Source organism: Colobus angolensis, unplaced genomic scaffold (assembly GCF_000951035.1).
Source record: "Colobus angolensis palliatus isolate OR3802 unplaced genomic scaffold, Cang.pa_1.0 Scaffold216, whole genome shotgun sequence".
Lineage (NCBI taxonomy): Eukaryota > Metazoa > Chordata > Mammalia > Primates > Cercopithecidae > Colobus > Colobus angolensis.
In genome coordinates this window covers 1,362,905-1,378,312 of record NW_012115333.1, presented here as the reverse complement: position 1 = coordinate 1,378,312, position 15,408 = coordinate 1,362,905, and the positions used below count along the sequence as shown (strand labels likewise).

General features: G+C 44.6%; 1 protein-coding gene and 1 long non-coding RNA gene across 7 annotated transcripts in view; one reads left to right on the top strand and one right to left on the bottom strand.

Annotated features, from left to right (window-relative positions):
• Positions 1-15,408, top strand: part of DLG3 (discs, large homolog 3 (Drosophila)) — a 57,803-nt gene that overhangs the window by 7,398 nt on the left and 34,997 nt on the right. For 4 of the 6 annotated variants that reach the window (XM_011943133.1, XM_011943132.1, XM_011943130.1 and 1 more), the window contains 2 exons: positions 1,137-1,293; positions 1,714-1,816. In XM_011943133.1, coding sequence (XP_011798523.1) covers positions 1,137-1,293; positions 1,714-1,816 — 260 coding nt within the window. Of the gene's footprint in view, positions 255-1,136; positions 1,294-1,713; positions 1,817-2,599; positions 2,766-15,408 lie in introns of those variants that run through there. The other 2 variants (XM_011943134.1, XM_011943135.1) reach the window with 2 other exon arrangements.
• On the bottom strand, positions 459-3,322 carry LOC105512620. The gene is made up of 2 exons (XR_001001888.1): positions 3,243-3,322; positions 459-805 (listed from the first exon to the last, which is right to left on the bottom strand). It is a non-coding gene; the product is annotated as an uncharacterized LOC105512620 (long non-coding RNA).

Sequence of the window (15,408 nt, the reverse complement as noted above, 5' to 3'; positions counted from 1 at the left end):
CTGGTCGGGCCGGCCGGGGTTCCGGGGGACAGGTTTGCAGGGTGGGGCCCGGGAGGCTGGCGGGCAGGCAGCAGTGGAGCCAGAAGGGTAGGCGGCCGGGGGAGAGACAGAGGAGCTATGGAGAGGGCCCGCAAGTTCTCCAAGGGTCCCGGCTTGGCCACGGGCTTGGGCTCCGCCTCCGCTTCGGCCTGGAGGAGGGCTTCGCAGAGGTGGGCCTGGCCGCTCCGCTCCCTGCGGCCCGGAGGGGATGCCAGGTAGGAGTGGAGGGCTAGGAGCAAGAGCATCTGGAACTCAGGGAGGGAGCCTCGTCCCTGAGACTGGGAGCAAGAAGGGAAGAGTCTTGCTTGGGGCTTTGGGCTCTTCCGAGGAAAGATGCTTGTAACAAGTGAAGGCGGTGGGCCGGGAACGTGGCCTGGGAGTTGGGCTGATGGCACTGTGACCTTTTACAGAGGGCTTTGTTAGATGTGGTTAGTTTTACTCGCATTTTTCATGTGCTTGTCTGCTCTCTTCAGTTTGGCTTTTAAACTCCTTTTGGGAACCTGGGGTCCCCATAAGAACCCAGGCGCTGCCACCCCCTGGGACTACATAGTGTTAGCTGCTGATTAAATATGTTGTTGGGGCAGCAGGTAGGAGGGGTCATAGTTGATGGGTGAAATTTTGAGACTGCAGAAGAGTATCTGTGAAGTAAGTGTGCACTTCGTGTGGATGATGAGTGCAGTCAACCCCAGGGTGACTCCACTGCCCCTAACTGCTTCCTCTTCTTGTGGTCCAGGGTCCATCACACGGATTGGTAGGATAGGAGTATCTGGGAAGGAAGAGGACCAGTGAGTGGGCTCTGAGATTTGGTCTCTGAAGTTCAGGGTAGGAATTTGTTGACCCGAGAGAGTAGGGGACTGTCCACTGGGAAGTTGACTGTGAGCCCTTGGAAAGAAGGGAGGGAAGAGGAACTGAAACTTGGCACCTGACAGAACAGCAGCCAAGCAGGTTTCAGGAGACAAAGGGAGGCTCTGGGTATCATACACAGGGAACCACATCCTTACTCCCTACAGCAAGTATGGACCTTGTTCCAGGCTGGCCCTCAAAGGACAACAGTCCGTATCTACCTAGTCCTTACTCCTCCACTCCTTTCCCACCAGAGAGCCCCGCAAGATCATCCTGCACAAAGGTTCCACAGGCCTGGGCTTCAACATCGTAGGAGGAGAGGATGGAGAAGGCATTTTTGTCTCCTTCATCCTGGCAGGAGGCCCAGCTGACCTGAGTGGGGAGCTGCGCAGGGGAGACCGGATCTTATCGGTGAGGAGACAAAGGAGAGGTGGGAGGATGGGAACTGTGCCAGTGTAAACCGGAGAGCGAGAGACCTTACTTCCTCCGAGGAATGCTTCTTGAGATGAGGGGAGGGCTAGGGACTGGAGAAAACTTATCTTGTTTTTGTAGACATCCTTAGTGACAGGTACCAGGACCAGACTTATCTTTGAGGAGGAAATGAATGCCTCTTGGATCTTAACCCTGATTGGCATTCGACCTTTATGAAGATAATTATTACACTAGAGATGTCGTATCCTTTAGGCCTTGTTTTAGGGGCAAGGTTGGAATATTGGGAAAGGCATCTAAGCAGGCTTAGGGGTGGGGTACCCATTTCCCTCACCTAACTGCTAGTGCAGAGGACCCCCTTTCTTGCTTTTGGGGTGGCTCACAGCTTCTCTCTTTGGACAGGTGAATGGAGTGAATCTGAGGAATGCAACTCATGAGCAGGCTGCAGCTGCGCTGAAACGGGCCGGCCAGTCAGTCACCATTGTGGCCCAGTACAGACCTGAAGGTAGGAGAAGGGAAGGTGGGAAGAGATGATGTGGGGGAGTTAGACTTACATTACGTGTTGGATTTTTGCCATCCTAGGTAACAAAGCCACTTGACCAGGTCCCTTCTACCCTAGGGCAGTAACCTTTTCCTCTCTCCTTTTCCTTCTGGTTAGGGGTTGGTTTGGGCGGCTTGGAAGCATCAATTAAGGCTGTGCTCAGAGCCTGCTGATGTGGGCTGCAGTGCAGGAGAAGGCCAGTAGTGGGCAGCAGCCTACGGGAAGCAGCATCCAAAGATTAGGGCGATTGGAAAAAGAGGAGGGGGCGGAGGGCCCACAGGAGAAGACAGGGAACTGTGTTCCCTGGAAAAGGAGAGCAGCTCTTGGTTAGAAGGACCTCAGGTAGAAGAGATCCTACCTCTTAAGTGATCTTGGGCCAAACCTCTGTGACCCCCACTCCCCTCCCCTCAAGATGACCCTGAAAGACCCATAAACGCGCTGAAAAGGTGATACCATGCCCTTGGGATAGGCGAGCTGGAGTCTACTCCCTCCCCTCCGGGGGGCCTTCTTTGTATTCTCAGTGAGCAGCCCTTGGCTGGGGCGAATGGGCGGGGCTGGTCATTGCAAATAAAGGCGTTTGATTGGCTGGGGCCAACCGAGGCCCAGGTGCCGAGGTGAGCCGCGGGAAGGCGCGCCCTAGCCTGCGGGCGGGTGGAGTGGCCATTGGCCGGCTGAGCGCGGCCTCCAGCCGCATGCCCCGCCCCCTGACCCAGGAGGAGGGCGGCGGGTGCCCCTCCTTCCCCCACTCGCGCGCCTCAGGCGTCTCCTCCTCCTCCTCCCTCCTTCCCCCTCCTCTCTCCTCCCCTCCTCCCGCGCGCCCCGCTTTGTGTCCGTGGTCTCCCGCGCGGGACGGAGGGACTGGCTGGAGCTGGCGTTTTCTCAGCACTAGACCTGGACTCCGACCCGGCGCCAGGTGAGGTGGGGCGGACAGGGGTCAGGCCCCCTCGCAGTCCCCCCTAACCTCTCTATGGCTCTGTTCTCAGCCACTTTTCCAACACTGCGTCCCCCAACTCTGCCCTCTCCCCCGAATGCCTTCGTTGCGTGCCCCTAGCCTCCTGAGACCCTCCTCAGGGCCCCTCGGAGCACCGCGCGGGGCTCTGCTCCCGCTCACCCCACACTGGGCCCAGTCTGGCCTTCACCTCTTGGCCATCACCTCTCCCCCACCGCGAGCTGTGCCCCCTTCTCGCCCCAGGGCCTCTGTCCTGTCTCAGCCCCCTTCCTGCCGGCTGCTGCGCCCCCAAGCAGCTCCCTAATCCCTTGCCCCAGAGGAATTTTCTAAATCTTCCCCTCCCCCAAAACCCATTTCTCCACCCAACCTGGCCACCTCTGAGAACAGCCGCGAACGGCTTGGTATTCTGCCCCCTCCCTTTTGTTTGCAAGGGATTCGTACCATTCCCGACTTCTTTCGCCTCCTCCCCCTTGTCGCCTAGGGCTGCAGCGCCTGGGCTCCTGGGACACCTAGGCCCTGTGGGCCGGTTACTAAGGTGGAAGGGACCGACCTCTCCCTGGCAGGTGCTCTATTTCCGCGATGAGAGGGGGAGAGGCTGGGAGCCCTGTCGCCAAGCTGAGAGGGATGGAAAGCGCCTACCTTTGTCCTTTCCGTTCCTCTCCCCCCATGCTCCTTCAGTGCCTCAAGAGCCTGAAGGGAAAGAAGAGAGAGCCTGCGACCTTTTCCACGAGGCTCTTCTGATCGAGGACAGAAGTGTAAGGAGGTAACTCACAGGAGAGAGAGCTTGTTGGTCTGAGGTAATGGGAAAGAGGGATTCACATGGACACTTTGAGTCATTTCTCTCCTTGTTTGGTTTTCAGCTTGCTGATGAGGAACGCACCTTAGGGTTATTGTTTTTTTATGATTTATGTGTGTGCTGTTCGCTTTCCAGTACAGAGCTAACTGTCTGATTTTTATTAGCAACTAATATTTATGCATTTCATGCCCACAACTTAGACAACACAGGTTCTGCAAAGGAAATGGTTTTTCTTGCATATTTGTGTGTGTATGTTGTAGGAGAAATTGATGTTTCTTTCGGTTTTGCTCTCTGATGTTGGGCACATGGAAACAATACTGTGAATGTGTGTGGTGGGGGTATGCTGGATACTAGTGACTACATATTTCTATGACTTGTTGGGGGAATGCAACTGGTTTGCATAAAAAGCTGCGAGTTGTCCCGGGTAAGGGGATTCCTGCAGTGTTTATTGCTCTCTGAGCATATTTCTGAGAGTTTATAATGTAGGTTGAGGTGCTGTTTTATGCTAGTTCTTTCTACCACTTGCCAAATAAGGCCTTTCTTCTTTTAGGATTTAGGTGAACCACTGTTGTTAAGGCTCTGCCACCCCAATCAATCTTACTTCCTCCTTTGGTTTGGTAAATCCAACAAGTCCCCAACATGCAAAAGCTTTTTTTTTATTTCCCCCTTTGAAAACAGATCCCTGGAGACTGGTCCAGAGGGACTGTCAAGCATTCTGTGTTGGGCTCTAAATTTTCTTTGATAAAGTGCTAGTTTTTAAAAATAAGGACTCCATGTTGATCAATTTATAAATAAGTGTGGTTCTTCAGAGGATTGCATCACGGTGGGTATTTACAAAATGAATAATCCAAATACATGTATGTCGGTTGGCAAGAGACTTTGCATGTGATTGGCCAAGTAAGTGTTCATTACTTGAATTTTTTTTCTTCATGTGAATGTGAGAGCTGGAAAGGATCAAGTGGTCCAATTCCCCATACTGAAACAATGACAAGAGAACCAAGATATAACTTGCCCAAGAAGGGAAAGTTACCGAAGGTCAGTATCAGAGGGTCAGCAAATCAGCTTAATCCTGAGGTCTACTAGTTGGGACAGACCATGCTTGTGAACATCTGAGGAACCTAACACCTAGTTAAAAGTGGAGGAGCAGCAAGAAGGAGACTGGGGAAATAACAGAGGAGAGATTAGGAAGAGTGTAAGGGAAAGAAAGATGGACATGCAGGGGAAGGTTAGAGTGATCTCCATGGTGGCCTCTGAGGTGCCCTTGCCAAACTAGTGCAGCCTTTACCTAGATAGCCTTTAGCATGAGAGCTTAAAAAATAGGTTTGACTAATTAGAACAATCAGAGTAAGACAATTTGTCTCCTTTTTAAAATGGTGTTGAGATAGAAGTCATTTACCGTACAGTTCCCTCATTTAGGTATATATTTCAGTGGCTTTTAGGTATGGTTGTGCCTCCATCACCACAGTAAGTTTTAGAACTTTTTTTGTGTGTGCGTGAGACAGTGTCAGGCTCTGTCGCCCAGGCTGGAGTGCAGTAGCACGATCTCGGCTCGCTGCAACCTGCGCCTCTCAAGCTCAAGCCATCCTCCCACCTCAGCCTCCTGAGTAGCTGGGACTATAGGTGTGCGCCACTACGCCTGGCTAATTTTTGTATTTTTTGTAGAGATGGGGTTTTACCATGTTGCCCAGGCTGGTCTTGAACTCCTGGGCTCAAGCATTCTTCCTGCCTTGGCCTCCCAAAGTGCTGGGATTACAGATGTGAGCTACCATGCCCAGCCTAATTTTTGTATTTTTAGTAGAGATGGGGGTTTGCCATGTTGCCTAGGCTGGTCTTGAACTCCTGAGCTTAAGCAGTCCACCCACCTCGGCCTCCCAAAGTGCTGGGATCACCGCTCCTGGCCTAGAACATTTTCCTTACCCCTCTTTTAATACATAAAAGGTGTGCAAGCATTAAAAAGATGATGGGTTTAGAACAATTGCTTCCTAATGTTCCTCCCCTGGACACTTAGGAGGTTGGTGGCAACTTGAGAATGCTCTGTGAGATTCTTTTTATTTTATTTGTTAATTTATTTATAGAAACAGGGTCTCACTATGTTGCCCAGGCTGGCCTCGAACTCCTGGCCCAAGTGATCCTCCCACCTCAACGTCCCAAAGCACTGGGATTACAGGCATGAGATGCCCAGCCAAGATTCTTTCATATATCTGGTTTGCTTAATGTGGGTTTAACCCATAATGAAGTATAGGAACTGTTTCTTTCTATTTGAACTTTGTATTGTGCCTAGCATGGGTGCTTTACAGGTGTTTTTTATGATGAGGCTTTGGAAAATATTAAAATAGAAATAGAAATGCTAAATCATAAGATACCACAGTGAGAGATGCTATTTAATGGTTTCATTCCTGATTGCTCCAAACGGTTGTAGACACAGCAACCCTACCTGTTAGCTAAAAATAGCATGATGTTCTTGGACATGTATAATACTGCTTAAAATTCAATTGAACATTTAAAGAACTGGCTCTTGGCAAAGGCTCTCTTAAAATCTATTCTAAAATGAAAAATATTTTTCCGTGACTTGTGGAATTGTCCCACCAAGGGAAGGATGGATTATGTGTTAGAACATTTTGAGATCTACATTTTCCCTGTAGTGACTTTATGTCAACCTCTGTTTATAAACTGATCTAGTATTTTTCTTGAAAGCTCTTTCGTTTTTAGAGTAGAAACTGATCTCAAAAACAGGAGGTGAGCGAGAAATTGGTCATTAAGGTAGCCTAACTGGGAAATGATCCTTTGTGACCAGTCTTTTCGGGAATGTAAATCCAGGCAGGCTTGGGGGTACAAGGAGTGAGAGAGAATGGGAGTATTTCTGTAAGTTATTTTAAGGTGTGAATAAGCATACTTTTACCATGGAAACACCTTTGGGTAAGGCCTGGAAGAGTTAGAAATCAGTGATGATAATAACTTGAAAGCATAAAAGGGATATTTTCCCCATAACATTTAAGTAACCATTCCATCTCCCAGTTTTTGAGAATGAAGGATGTAAACGTAACTGCTATCCTATCAGCATTGAAAGCACAAAGTTGAGAGTATACCAAGGCAGAGAATCAAAGTTCTGAAATTCCTACTGCCATCCTAAAAGAAGGCAAGGTAAGGAAGAAAGAAAATGATTTCCTATCAACAGCGTTTGTACACTGTGAACAATTTGAAGGCAGCTAGTATTACATTTATCTTTGTGTCCCCAGCCCCTAGTATGGAGCCTGGAAAATAGTTTGTTGAATTATTATCTCTGTTTCAGATACTTTTGTAAGCACTAATCTTCAGAATATCCCTGTGGATTAGGTGGTGTTATCCCCATTTTACAAATGAGGAGAGTGAGGGTCGGAGTGGTTGAGTGACTTGCTCAGGGTCACACAGTCTGTAAGGGACAGAATAAAAGTTTGAGTACAGATTTCTGGAGAACTTTTTTGAGTCCAGGGCTTTTGTCACTAGGCCACAACTATCTCCCTACCCAGATACATCTGGCTACAACAGAAGATACCACTCTGAGACTCTTCAAGTGCCAGAAGCTGTCAACAAATGGAGTATAAATGAACTCCTAGGCCGGGCGCGATGGCCATCACACCCGTAATCCCAACACTTTGAGAGGCCAAGGCGGGTGGATCACGAGGTCATCCTGACCAACATGGTGAAACTCCATCTCTACTAAAAATACAAAAAGTAGCTGGGTGTGGTGGTATGTGCCTGTAGTACCAGCTACTCAGGAGGCTGAGGCAGGAGAATCGCTTGAACTCGGGAGGTGGAGGTTGCAGTGAGCTGAGATTCTGCCACTACACTCCAGCCTGGTGACAGAGCCGAGACTCCGTCTCGGGGGGAAAGAACTCCCAAATCTCAACTTTTTAGTTTTGATGACCGTGAACTCCTGCCCCAAAGGAAGAAGTAACTTGAGGGTAGATGGCCTGCTGGGAAGCCTGAGGGAGATCCCTTCTCCTGCAGAAGGAAAGTGGATTCAGGAAGACTACCAGGGAATGATACTGTTGGGGGAACCCCAGGAGGAGCCAAAAGATGGGAGTTGGTTTACCTGACTTAATAGTAAATGTGTGCAGGCTTAAGGATATTAATGGAATAAGCAAGCATTTTTCAGTTCTTCAAGTGAAATGGAGTTGTATTTGTCATTCATTTTTTATGACCTTAGATTCACTCATTTAAGAGCTTCAGTGGTTTTTAGAATGTTCACAGAGTTATGCAACCATCACCACAATTGATTTTAGAATTTTAATCACCCCTGTACACTTTAGCTGTCACCCTTCATCTCCCCATCCCCCTCACGTCTAAGCAACCACTAATCTATTATACTTTTTGTCTCTATGGATTTGCAATCTGGACATTGCATATAACTAGATTCATATAATATGTGACTGGCTTCTCTCACTTAGCATAATATTGTGAAGTTTCATCTGTGTTGTACATGTATCAATACTTCATTCCTTTTTATAGTTGAATAATATATCATTATATGGATATACCACATTTTGTTTATCGTTTGATGGACATTTGGGTTGTTTCCACTTTTTTGCTATTATGAATAATGCTCTGTGAACATCTGTGTGCAAGTTTTTGCATGGACATGTTTATATTTCTCTTGAGTATATATACGTGTGAGTGGAACTGCTGGATCATATGACAACTCTGACCTTTGGTGTAATGGCCAGACTGCTTTCCACATTTAGGCTGCAACATTTTACATTCCCACCAGTAGTGTGTAAAGGTTCCAATTTCTCCGCATCATCCCCAACACTTATTGTTGTCAGTCTTTTTGATTCTAGCCATCCTGGTATGTGTGAAGTGGTATCTAATTGTGGTTTTGATTTGAATTTTCCCCCATGGCTAATGTTGTGCATTTTTCATGTGCTTATTGTTTGCTGTTCACTTTTGTTTTGCTTGGTCCCCTGATTTGATTCTCTTGATTCTCTCTCTGTTTCCAAATTGACTTGAGACCAGAGCAAGCCAGCTATGTTATTAGGCAACTAGAAAGAACCAGGAAGATAACAGCTTCTCACTCTGACTGCTTTGTGTGCTGGAGGGGTTTAAGGCTTTGGGCATAGATAATTTTAGCTCAGGAATGCTGATCTGATAAAAATGATAGGGCCCACTTTTTTTTTTTTTTTTTTTTTTTTGAGACAGATTCTCGCTCTGTCACCCAGGCTGGAGTACAGTGGCACAATCTCGACTCACTGCAGCCTCCACCTCCCAGGTTCAAGGGATTCTCCTCCCTCATCCTCCCAAGTAGCTGGGATTACAGGCACCCGCCATCATGCCCGGCTCATTTTTATATTTTTGTAGAGACGAGGTTTCACCATGTTGGCCAGACTGGTCTTGAACTCCTGACCTCAGGTAATCCGCTCGCCTCGGCCTCCCAAAGTGCTGGAATTATAGGTGTGAGCCACCATGCCCGGCCAGGGGCCTACCTTTTTAACAAAAAATTGCTGATTGAGATATAATTCACACGCTACAACGCACTCATTTAAAGGGTACAACAATTTTTACAATTTTTAGAGTTGTACAACTGTCACCACAATCAATTTTAGAACATACTCACCCCAAAAAGAAGCCCTGACCCCATTAGCAATCACTCCTCATTCCCTGCCCCCTGCTCCCCCCTCTGTCCCCTAGCCCTGGGCAACTACCAATCTACTTTCTGTTTTCATAAAGTTGCCTATTTTGGCCAGTTCATATAAATGAAATCATGCAATATGTGGCCTTTTGTGCTTGGCTTTTTTCACTTAGCATAATGTTTTCAAGATTCATGTGTGTTATAGCATGTATTAGTTCTTAATTCCTTTTTCTTTCTTTTTTTTTCTTTTTTTTTTTTTTTTTGAGACAGAGTCTTACTCTGTCACCCAGGCTGGAGTCTCAGCTCACTGCAACCTCCGCCTCCCAGGTTCAAGAGATTCTCCTACCTCAGCCTCCTGAGTAGCTGGGACTACAGATGTGCACCACCATGCCCAGCTATTTTTTGTATTTTTGGTAGCAATGGGATTTCACCATGTTAGCCTGGCTGGTCTCAAACTCTTGACCTCAGGTGATCCACCCACCTCGGCCTTCCAGCCTCCCAAAGTGCTGGGATTACAGGTGCGAGCCACCGTACCCGGCCACTTGATTACTTTTTATGGTTGAACAATATTTCATCCTATGGTTATGCCACATTTTGTCTATCCATTCTTGAGTTGATAGACGTTTGGGTTGTTTCCACCTTTTGACTATTGTGAATACTGCTGCTATGAACATTCATATACAAGTTTTTATGTGAACATGTTTTCAGTTCTCTTCGATGATATATACTTAGGAATAGAATTGCTAGGTCATAGGTAACTTAGTGTTTAGATTTTTGAGGAACTGCCTGGCTTTTTTAAAAAGTAGCTACACCCTTTTAGGCCCAGCCCTGTTCTATATACTTAGAAGAGAAAAAAAAATTAACTTTTCTTTTCAGTTTTGCCCCCTGGAGCTGAACTTCATATGTGTGTGTTTGTTTTGGGCTTTTCTTTATTCCATGTAACCCAAGGACGTGGTGCTAGATTTAGTAAAGCACTCTGTATTTAGCTGGTCAGGTACTTTCTTGTCTTCGTTAGATGGTTTGAGGCAAAATCCTAGGAGCTTTGGTGTCCGTAAAACATCACTTCTTTCTGATAGGGTAGAATTATTAGAGTAACAGTAATGAGAATTAGTTATTTCTTTGTTTTAAATTTTTTTTTGAGACAGAGTTTCACTTTTGTTGCCCAGTCTGGAGTGCAATGGCGCAATCTCAGCTCACTGCAACCTCTGCCTCCTGGGTGCAAGTGATTGTCCTGCCTCAGCCTTCCAAGTAGCTGGGATTACAGGCATGCGCCACCACGCCCAGCAAATTTTTTATATCTAGTAGAGATGAGGTTTCATCATGTTGGCCAGGCTGGTCTCGAACTCCTGACCTCAGGTGATCCACCTGCCTCAGCCTCCCAAAGTGCTGGGATTACAGGCATAAGCCACTGTGCCAAGCCTGAGAATGAGTTATTTCTTACTTAATTGTAGCTTTTTAGGATTTCTCTTTTGTTTAATATGTTGCTTGTTGAAATCTTGACTCTGATATTGACACTATTCCTTTGTTTAAGCTTTAGTCTTATATTCCACAATAGGGTAATTGTTTTTTGTAAAATATATTGGTTTTGTTCCTTTTATGTAAGAATGTATATATGTATGAAACATATATATATATATATATATATATATATAAAATCTTGGCAGAGGAGCCAAGGCCCTGGGTTCTGACTTAAAGTAGCTGAATGATCTTAGACTAGTCAACCTTCCTCTTAGGGACTCAATTTTTTAATCTATAAAATGAGGAGACTGTACAAAATGATCACTAATGTCTAACTCAAATTCTGTGTCAGATAAGTGGTAGTGAGTTGTGAATTCAATTTACAAGTTCCTATTTGTACCTGGACTCTTTTTTATTGTTTAAATTAGGGATGGGGTCTTGTGGTATTGCCCAGGCTGGTCTTGAACTCTTGGACTCAAGTGATCCACCCACCTTGGCCTCCCAAAGTGCTGGGATTACAAGGGTGAGCCACTGCACTCAGCCCCTTTTTTAATTTTAATTTTAATTTTATTTTTTTATATAGAGACAAGATCTTACTATGTTGCCCAGGCTGGTCTTGAACTCCTGGGCTCAAGGAGTCCTTCCACCTCAGTTTCCCAAAGTGCTAAGGTTACAGGTACTGCACCCAGCGTAGACTTTTATTTCCTTCTTCCTGCCTTCCTGCCTTCCGTCCTTTTTTCTTTTGCCTTGCCTTGCCTTTCTCTTGCCTTTCTCTTTTCTTTCTCTTTTCTTTTGTCTTGCTTTGTCACCCAGGCTGGAGTGCAGTGGTATGATCATGGCTCACTGTAGCCTCAATTTCCTGAGCTCAAGTGATCCTCCCACATCAGCCTGCCAAGTAGCTGGGACTACAGGTACATACTACCACACTCTGCTAATTTTGGTATTTTTTTGTAGAGACTGGGTTTTGCCATGTTGCCCAGGCTGGTCTTGAACTCCTGAGCTCAAGTGATTCCCCTGCCTCCGCCTCCAACAGTGCTGGGATTACAGGCTTTGAGCCACCACCCCAGCCAAGACTCAGAGTCTTGAGCTAGTAACAGTCTTGCTTTTATGAGGGTCTTGTCTTCCCCTCGTGAAATGGACTTTTGTTTATTTTTTGCTGAATTTAGGTATCTTTAAAAAAGCAGGCTGGGCGTGGTGGCTCATGCCTGTAATTCCAGCACTTTAGGAGGCCAAGAAGGGTGAATCACTTGAGCCCAGCAATTTGAGACAGGCCTGGCCAAAATGGTGAAACACCATCTCTACTAACAATACAAAAATTAGCCAGGTGTGGTGGTGCACCCCTGTAATCTCAGCTACTCAGGAGGCTGAGGCAGGAGAATCTCTTGAATCCGGGAGGCGGAGGTTGCAGTGAGCCAGGATGGCACCACTGTGCTGAAAAAGCAAAGGCCCTAGAGATTTTATGATCTTTCTACTTGATGAAATTAAGTGATAAAAAATTTGACTAGACCAAAAGAAGAAAATTAACATATTTTTTATAAATATGTACATTAGGGGCCTAAGTAGACGTCCTTTGGATTTTCAAAAAGGAGAGAATTTTGCAAATTTGGGGTTAAATTCCAGGGTAGATTAAGAGTTGTTTTGTACATATTCAGAAAAAGAAGTGGTGAGCACTAGGAGCTAGTATTGGTTCACCAAGGACAAAAAGTCTTGTCAGCCTGACCAGATTTTCTTGATGGACAGGGTTAACTGGGTTGTAGATTAGGGAAATATGGTAGATGCACTATATTTAGATTTCTGCAAGGCATTCACAAAACTTCTTTGGTCTACTTTTGGATAAGATGGCTGGGTGATAATAGTGATAATATGTTTAACTGGACTTGTCTGGAGCTGGTTAAATGGATAGTCCCAGAGGAAAATGATTAATGAAGCCAGGAGCAGTGTGGAGAGAAGTTTCTAGTGCATGTGTGTCCTGGCTTTGTCCTTGAGCCTATCATGTTCAGTCTGCTTTCCCATTCTCTTCAAATTATATTTTTCTCTTGCATTTAAAAGTATATTACATTTAGATTTGTAGAAAATTGGAAAATACAGAAAAATACAAAGTAAAGTAAATTCAAATCATCTGTAAAACTATATCCAGAGATAACCACTGTTGTATGTGTATATTTCTGTGTATTTCCCTCTAAACTTTTATATATTTATATTACATATATCATATAATATGTTTGTATCTATCTGTTTTAAGAATGAGATTATTGGCTTTAAGCAGTTTTATGTTCTTCCCATTAACTTAACATATGTCATGAACATTTTCCTAGATCACTATATATTTTTTGAAAAAGTGGTTTTTAATAGTTAAATAATATTTCATCATGTGTGTGCCATAATTTGTATAACCATTCTCCTGTTGGTGAACATTTAGATTATTTCCAATGTTTTGATATTACACAAAACATTCTGATTAATATCCTTGTATACAGTTTTTGTGAATCTCTGATTATGATCTGAATAGATTTTTTTAAGGTGGAATTACTGGATCAAAGGGTATGAACATGCTTAAGGCTTTTGATGTATTTGGCCAAATTAGCTTCCATTTCCACTGACAGTATAAGAATGTCTATTTCAAGATCCTCACTAACATGGTGTATTATTTTTTAAGACAATTTCTGCAAATTTGATAGGTTAAAAATGTTATTCTTTAATTTGTATTTTAATTTGTATTTCTTCTGTTAATAATAGAGTTGAACATTTGTGTGCAAGTGTTTCTTGGTCATTTTTGTGTGTGTGTGGATTGCCTGTTTATACTCTATCCCCATTTCTCTATTGGGGTGTGTTCATCAGTTCTTATTGATATATAAAATCTTTAATATGGTTAGAATATTAATTCTTTGTCATATATATTGCAAGGACTTCTCCCAGTTTATAGTTTGCTTTCTTTCTTTTTTTTTTTTTTTTGTGATTTAGTCTTGCTGTGTCGCCCAGGCTGGAGTGCGGTGGTGTGATCTCAGGTCACTGCAACCTTCACTTCCCAGGTTCAAGCGATTCTCCTGCCTTAGCCTCCAGAGTAGCTGGGACTACAGGCGTGCGCCACTACACTCAGCTGATTTTTGTATTTTTTAGTAGAGAGGGGGTTTCATCATGTTGGCCAGGCTGGCCTCGAACTCCTGGCCCCAAGTGGTCTGTCCACTTCAGCCTCCCAAAGTGCTGGGATTACAGGCGTGAGCCACCGTGCCCAGCCTGTTTTTTTAATTTTATCTTGATGACAGATGTTTTATATGTTTTTATGTGGTCAAATCTATTAATGTTTTGTGTATTTTGCCTGTGCTCAGAGGTTTAGAAGGGCTTTCCCTACCCGAGGGCAAATAAATACCATCTGAGTTTTATTCTAGTTATTTAATATTTTTGTTTTTGTATTTGTTATTTTTTTAGAGACAGGGTCTGGCTTTGTCACCCAGGCTGGAGTGCAGTGGCGCAATCATAGATCACCGCAACCTTAAACTCCTAGGCTCATGTGATCCTCCTGCCTCAGCTTCCCAAGTAGCTGGGACCACAGGCACATGCTACCATGCATGGCTAATTTTTGTGTTTTTTTTGTAGAGATGGGGTCTCACTGTGTTGCCCAGGCTGGTCTCTCAAATTCCTAGCCTTAAGTGATCTTCCTGCCTTGGCCTCTCAGAGCACTGGGATTACAGCCAAGAGCCACTGTGCCCGGCCTGTTTTTGCATTTAAAACCTTAACTTATCTGGAGTTGATTTGTGATGTAAAGTAGGGTACTAACTTAGTTTCTTCCAAATGTTAATGAATTACCTCAGTACCATTTGTTAGATAATCCATCATTTCTCTGCATTTTTGAAGTACCACCTTTATTGTAAATAAAATTATTTTATATACACACACAATTTGGACTTTAATATTTTACACTGGGATTATCAGTTACTGAAAATGACCATAGGTGTTTTGACAACTTAGATCAGAAGAGTATTTCTCCAGGTCCCATTTTCTGAGTTTCTTCCACAGAAACTTGACCTAAAGGAGATTCAGTTGAGTTTGTGATCCTGTGGGTGTGACAACTGTGAAGAACATTTGAATCCAGACTCTCCACTGCCCTGGTAAAACATAGCAATTGGTTACATTAACTCAAGTTGTCAAACTTCATCATAAAATGTGTGTGTTTTAGTTAGTGCATTATAGCATCTCTGTTAAGTGGAAAAGATTATTCTTAACAAGTGTACCCACCACCTGGAGAACAGGGAAAAGGTACAAATCTGTCTTTATTCTCATATTTTTTTGGATGAGGTATTTTGTCTTGGTGGTCTTTACATATACTTTGGCTTATGGGTTGCAGGAGCCAAAGACTCTGTTAATCTTTCATTTGAATATGCTATATGAAATTCCTTTAAGATATAGAGAAGGTCCTATTTGAGGCTTTTACCCTGATCTGCTGGGTGATCCGGAATAGGTGAGAAGGCAAGATCCTGTGAATACTTTTTCTTAGTTTGATGTGAGATCAAGGCATTTTTCATTCCAGTCATTTTAGACCAGGTATTTTGTTTGTTTGTTTGTTTTGTTTTTGTTTTTGAGATGGAATCTCACTGTGTCACCCAGGCTGGAGTGCAGCGGCATAATCTCAGCTCACTGCAACCTCCGCCTCCTAAATTCAAGCTATTCTTGTGCCTCAGCCTCCTGAGTAGCTGGGATTACAGGTGCCTGCCACCACGCCTGGCTAATTTTTGTATTTTTAGTAGAGATGA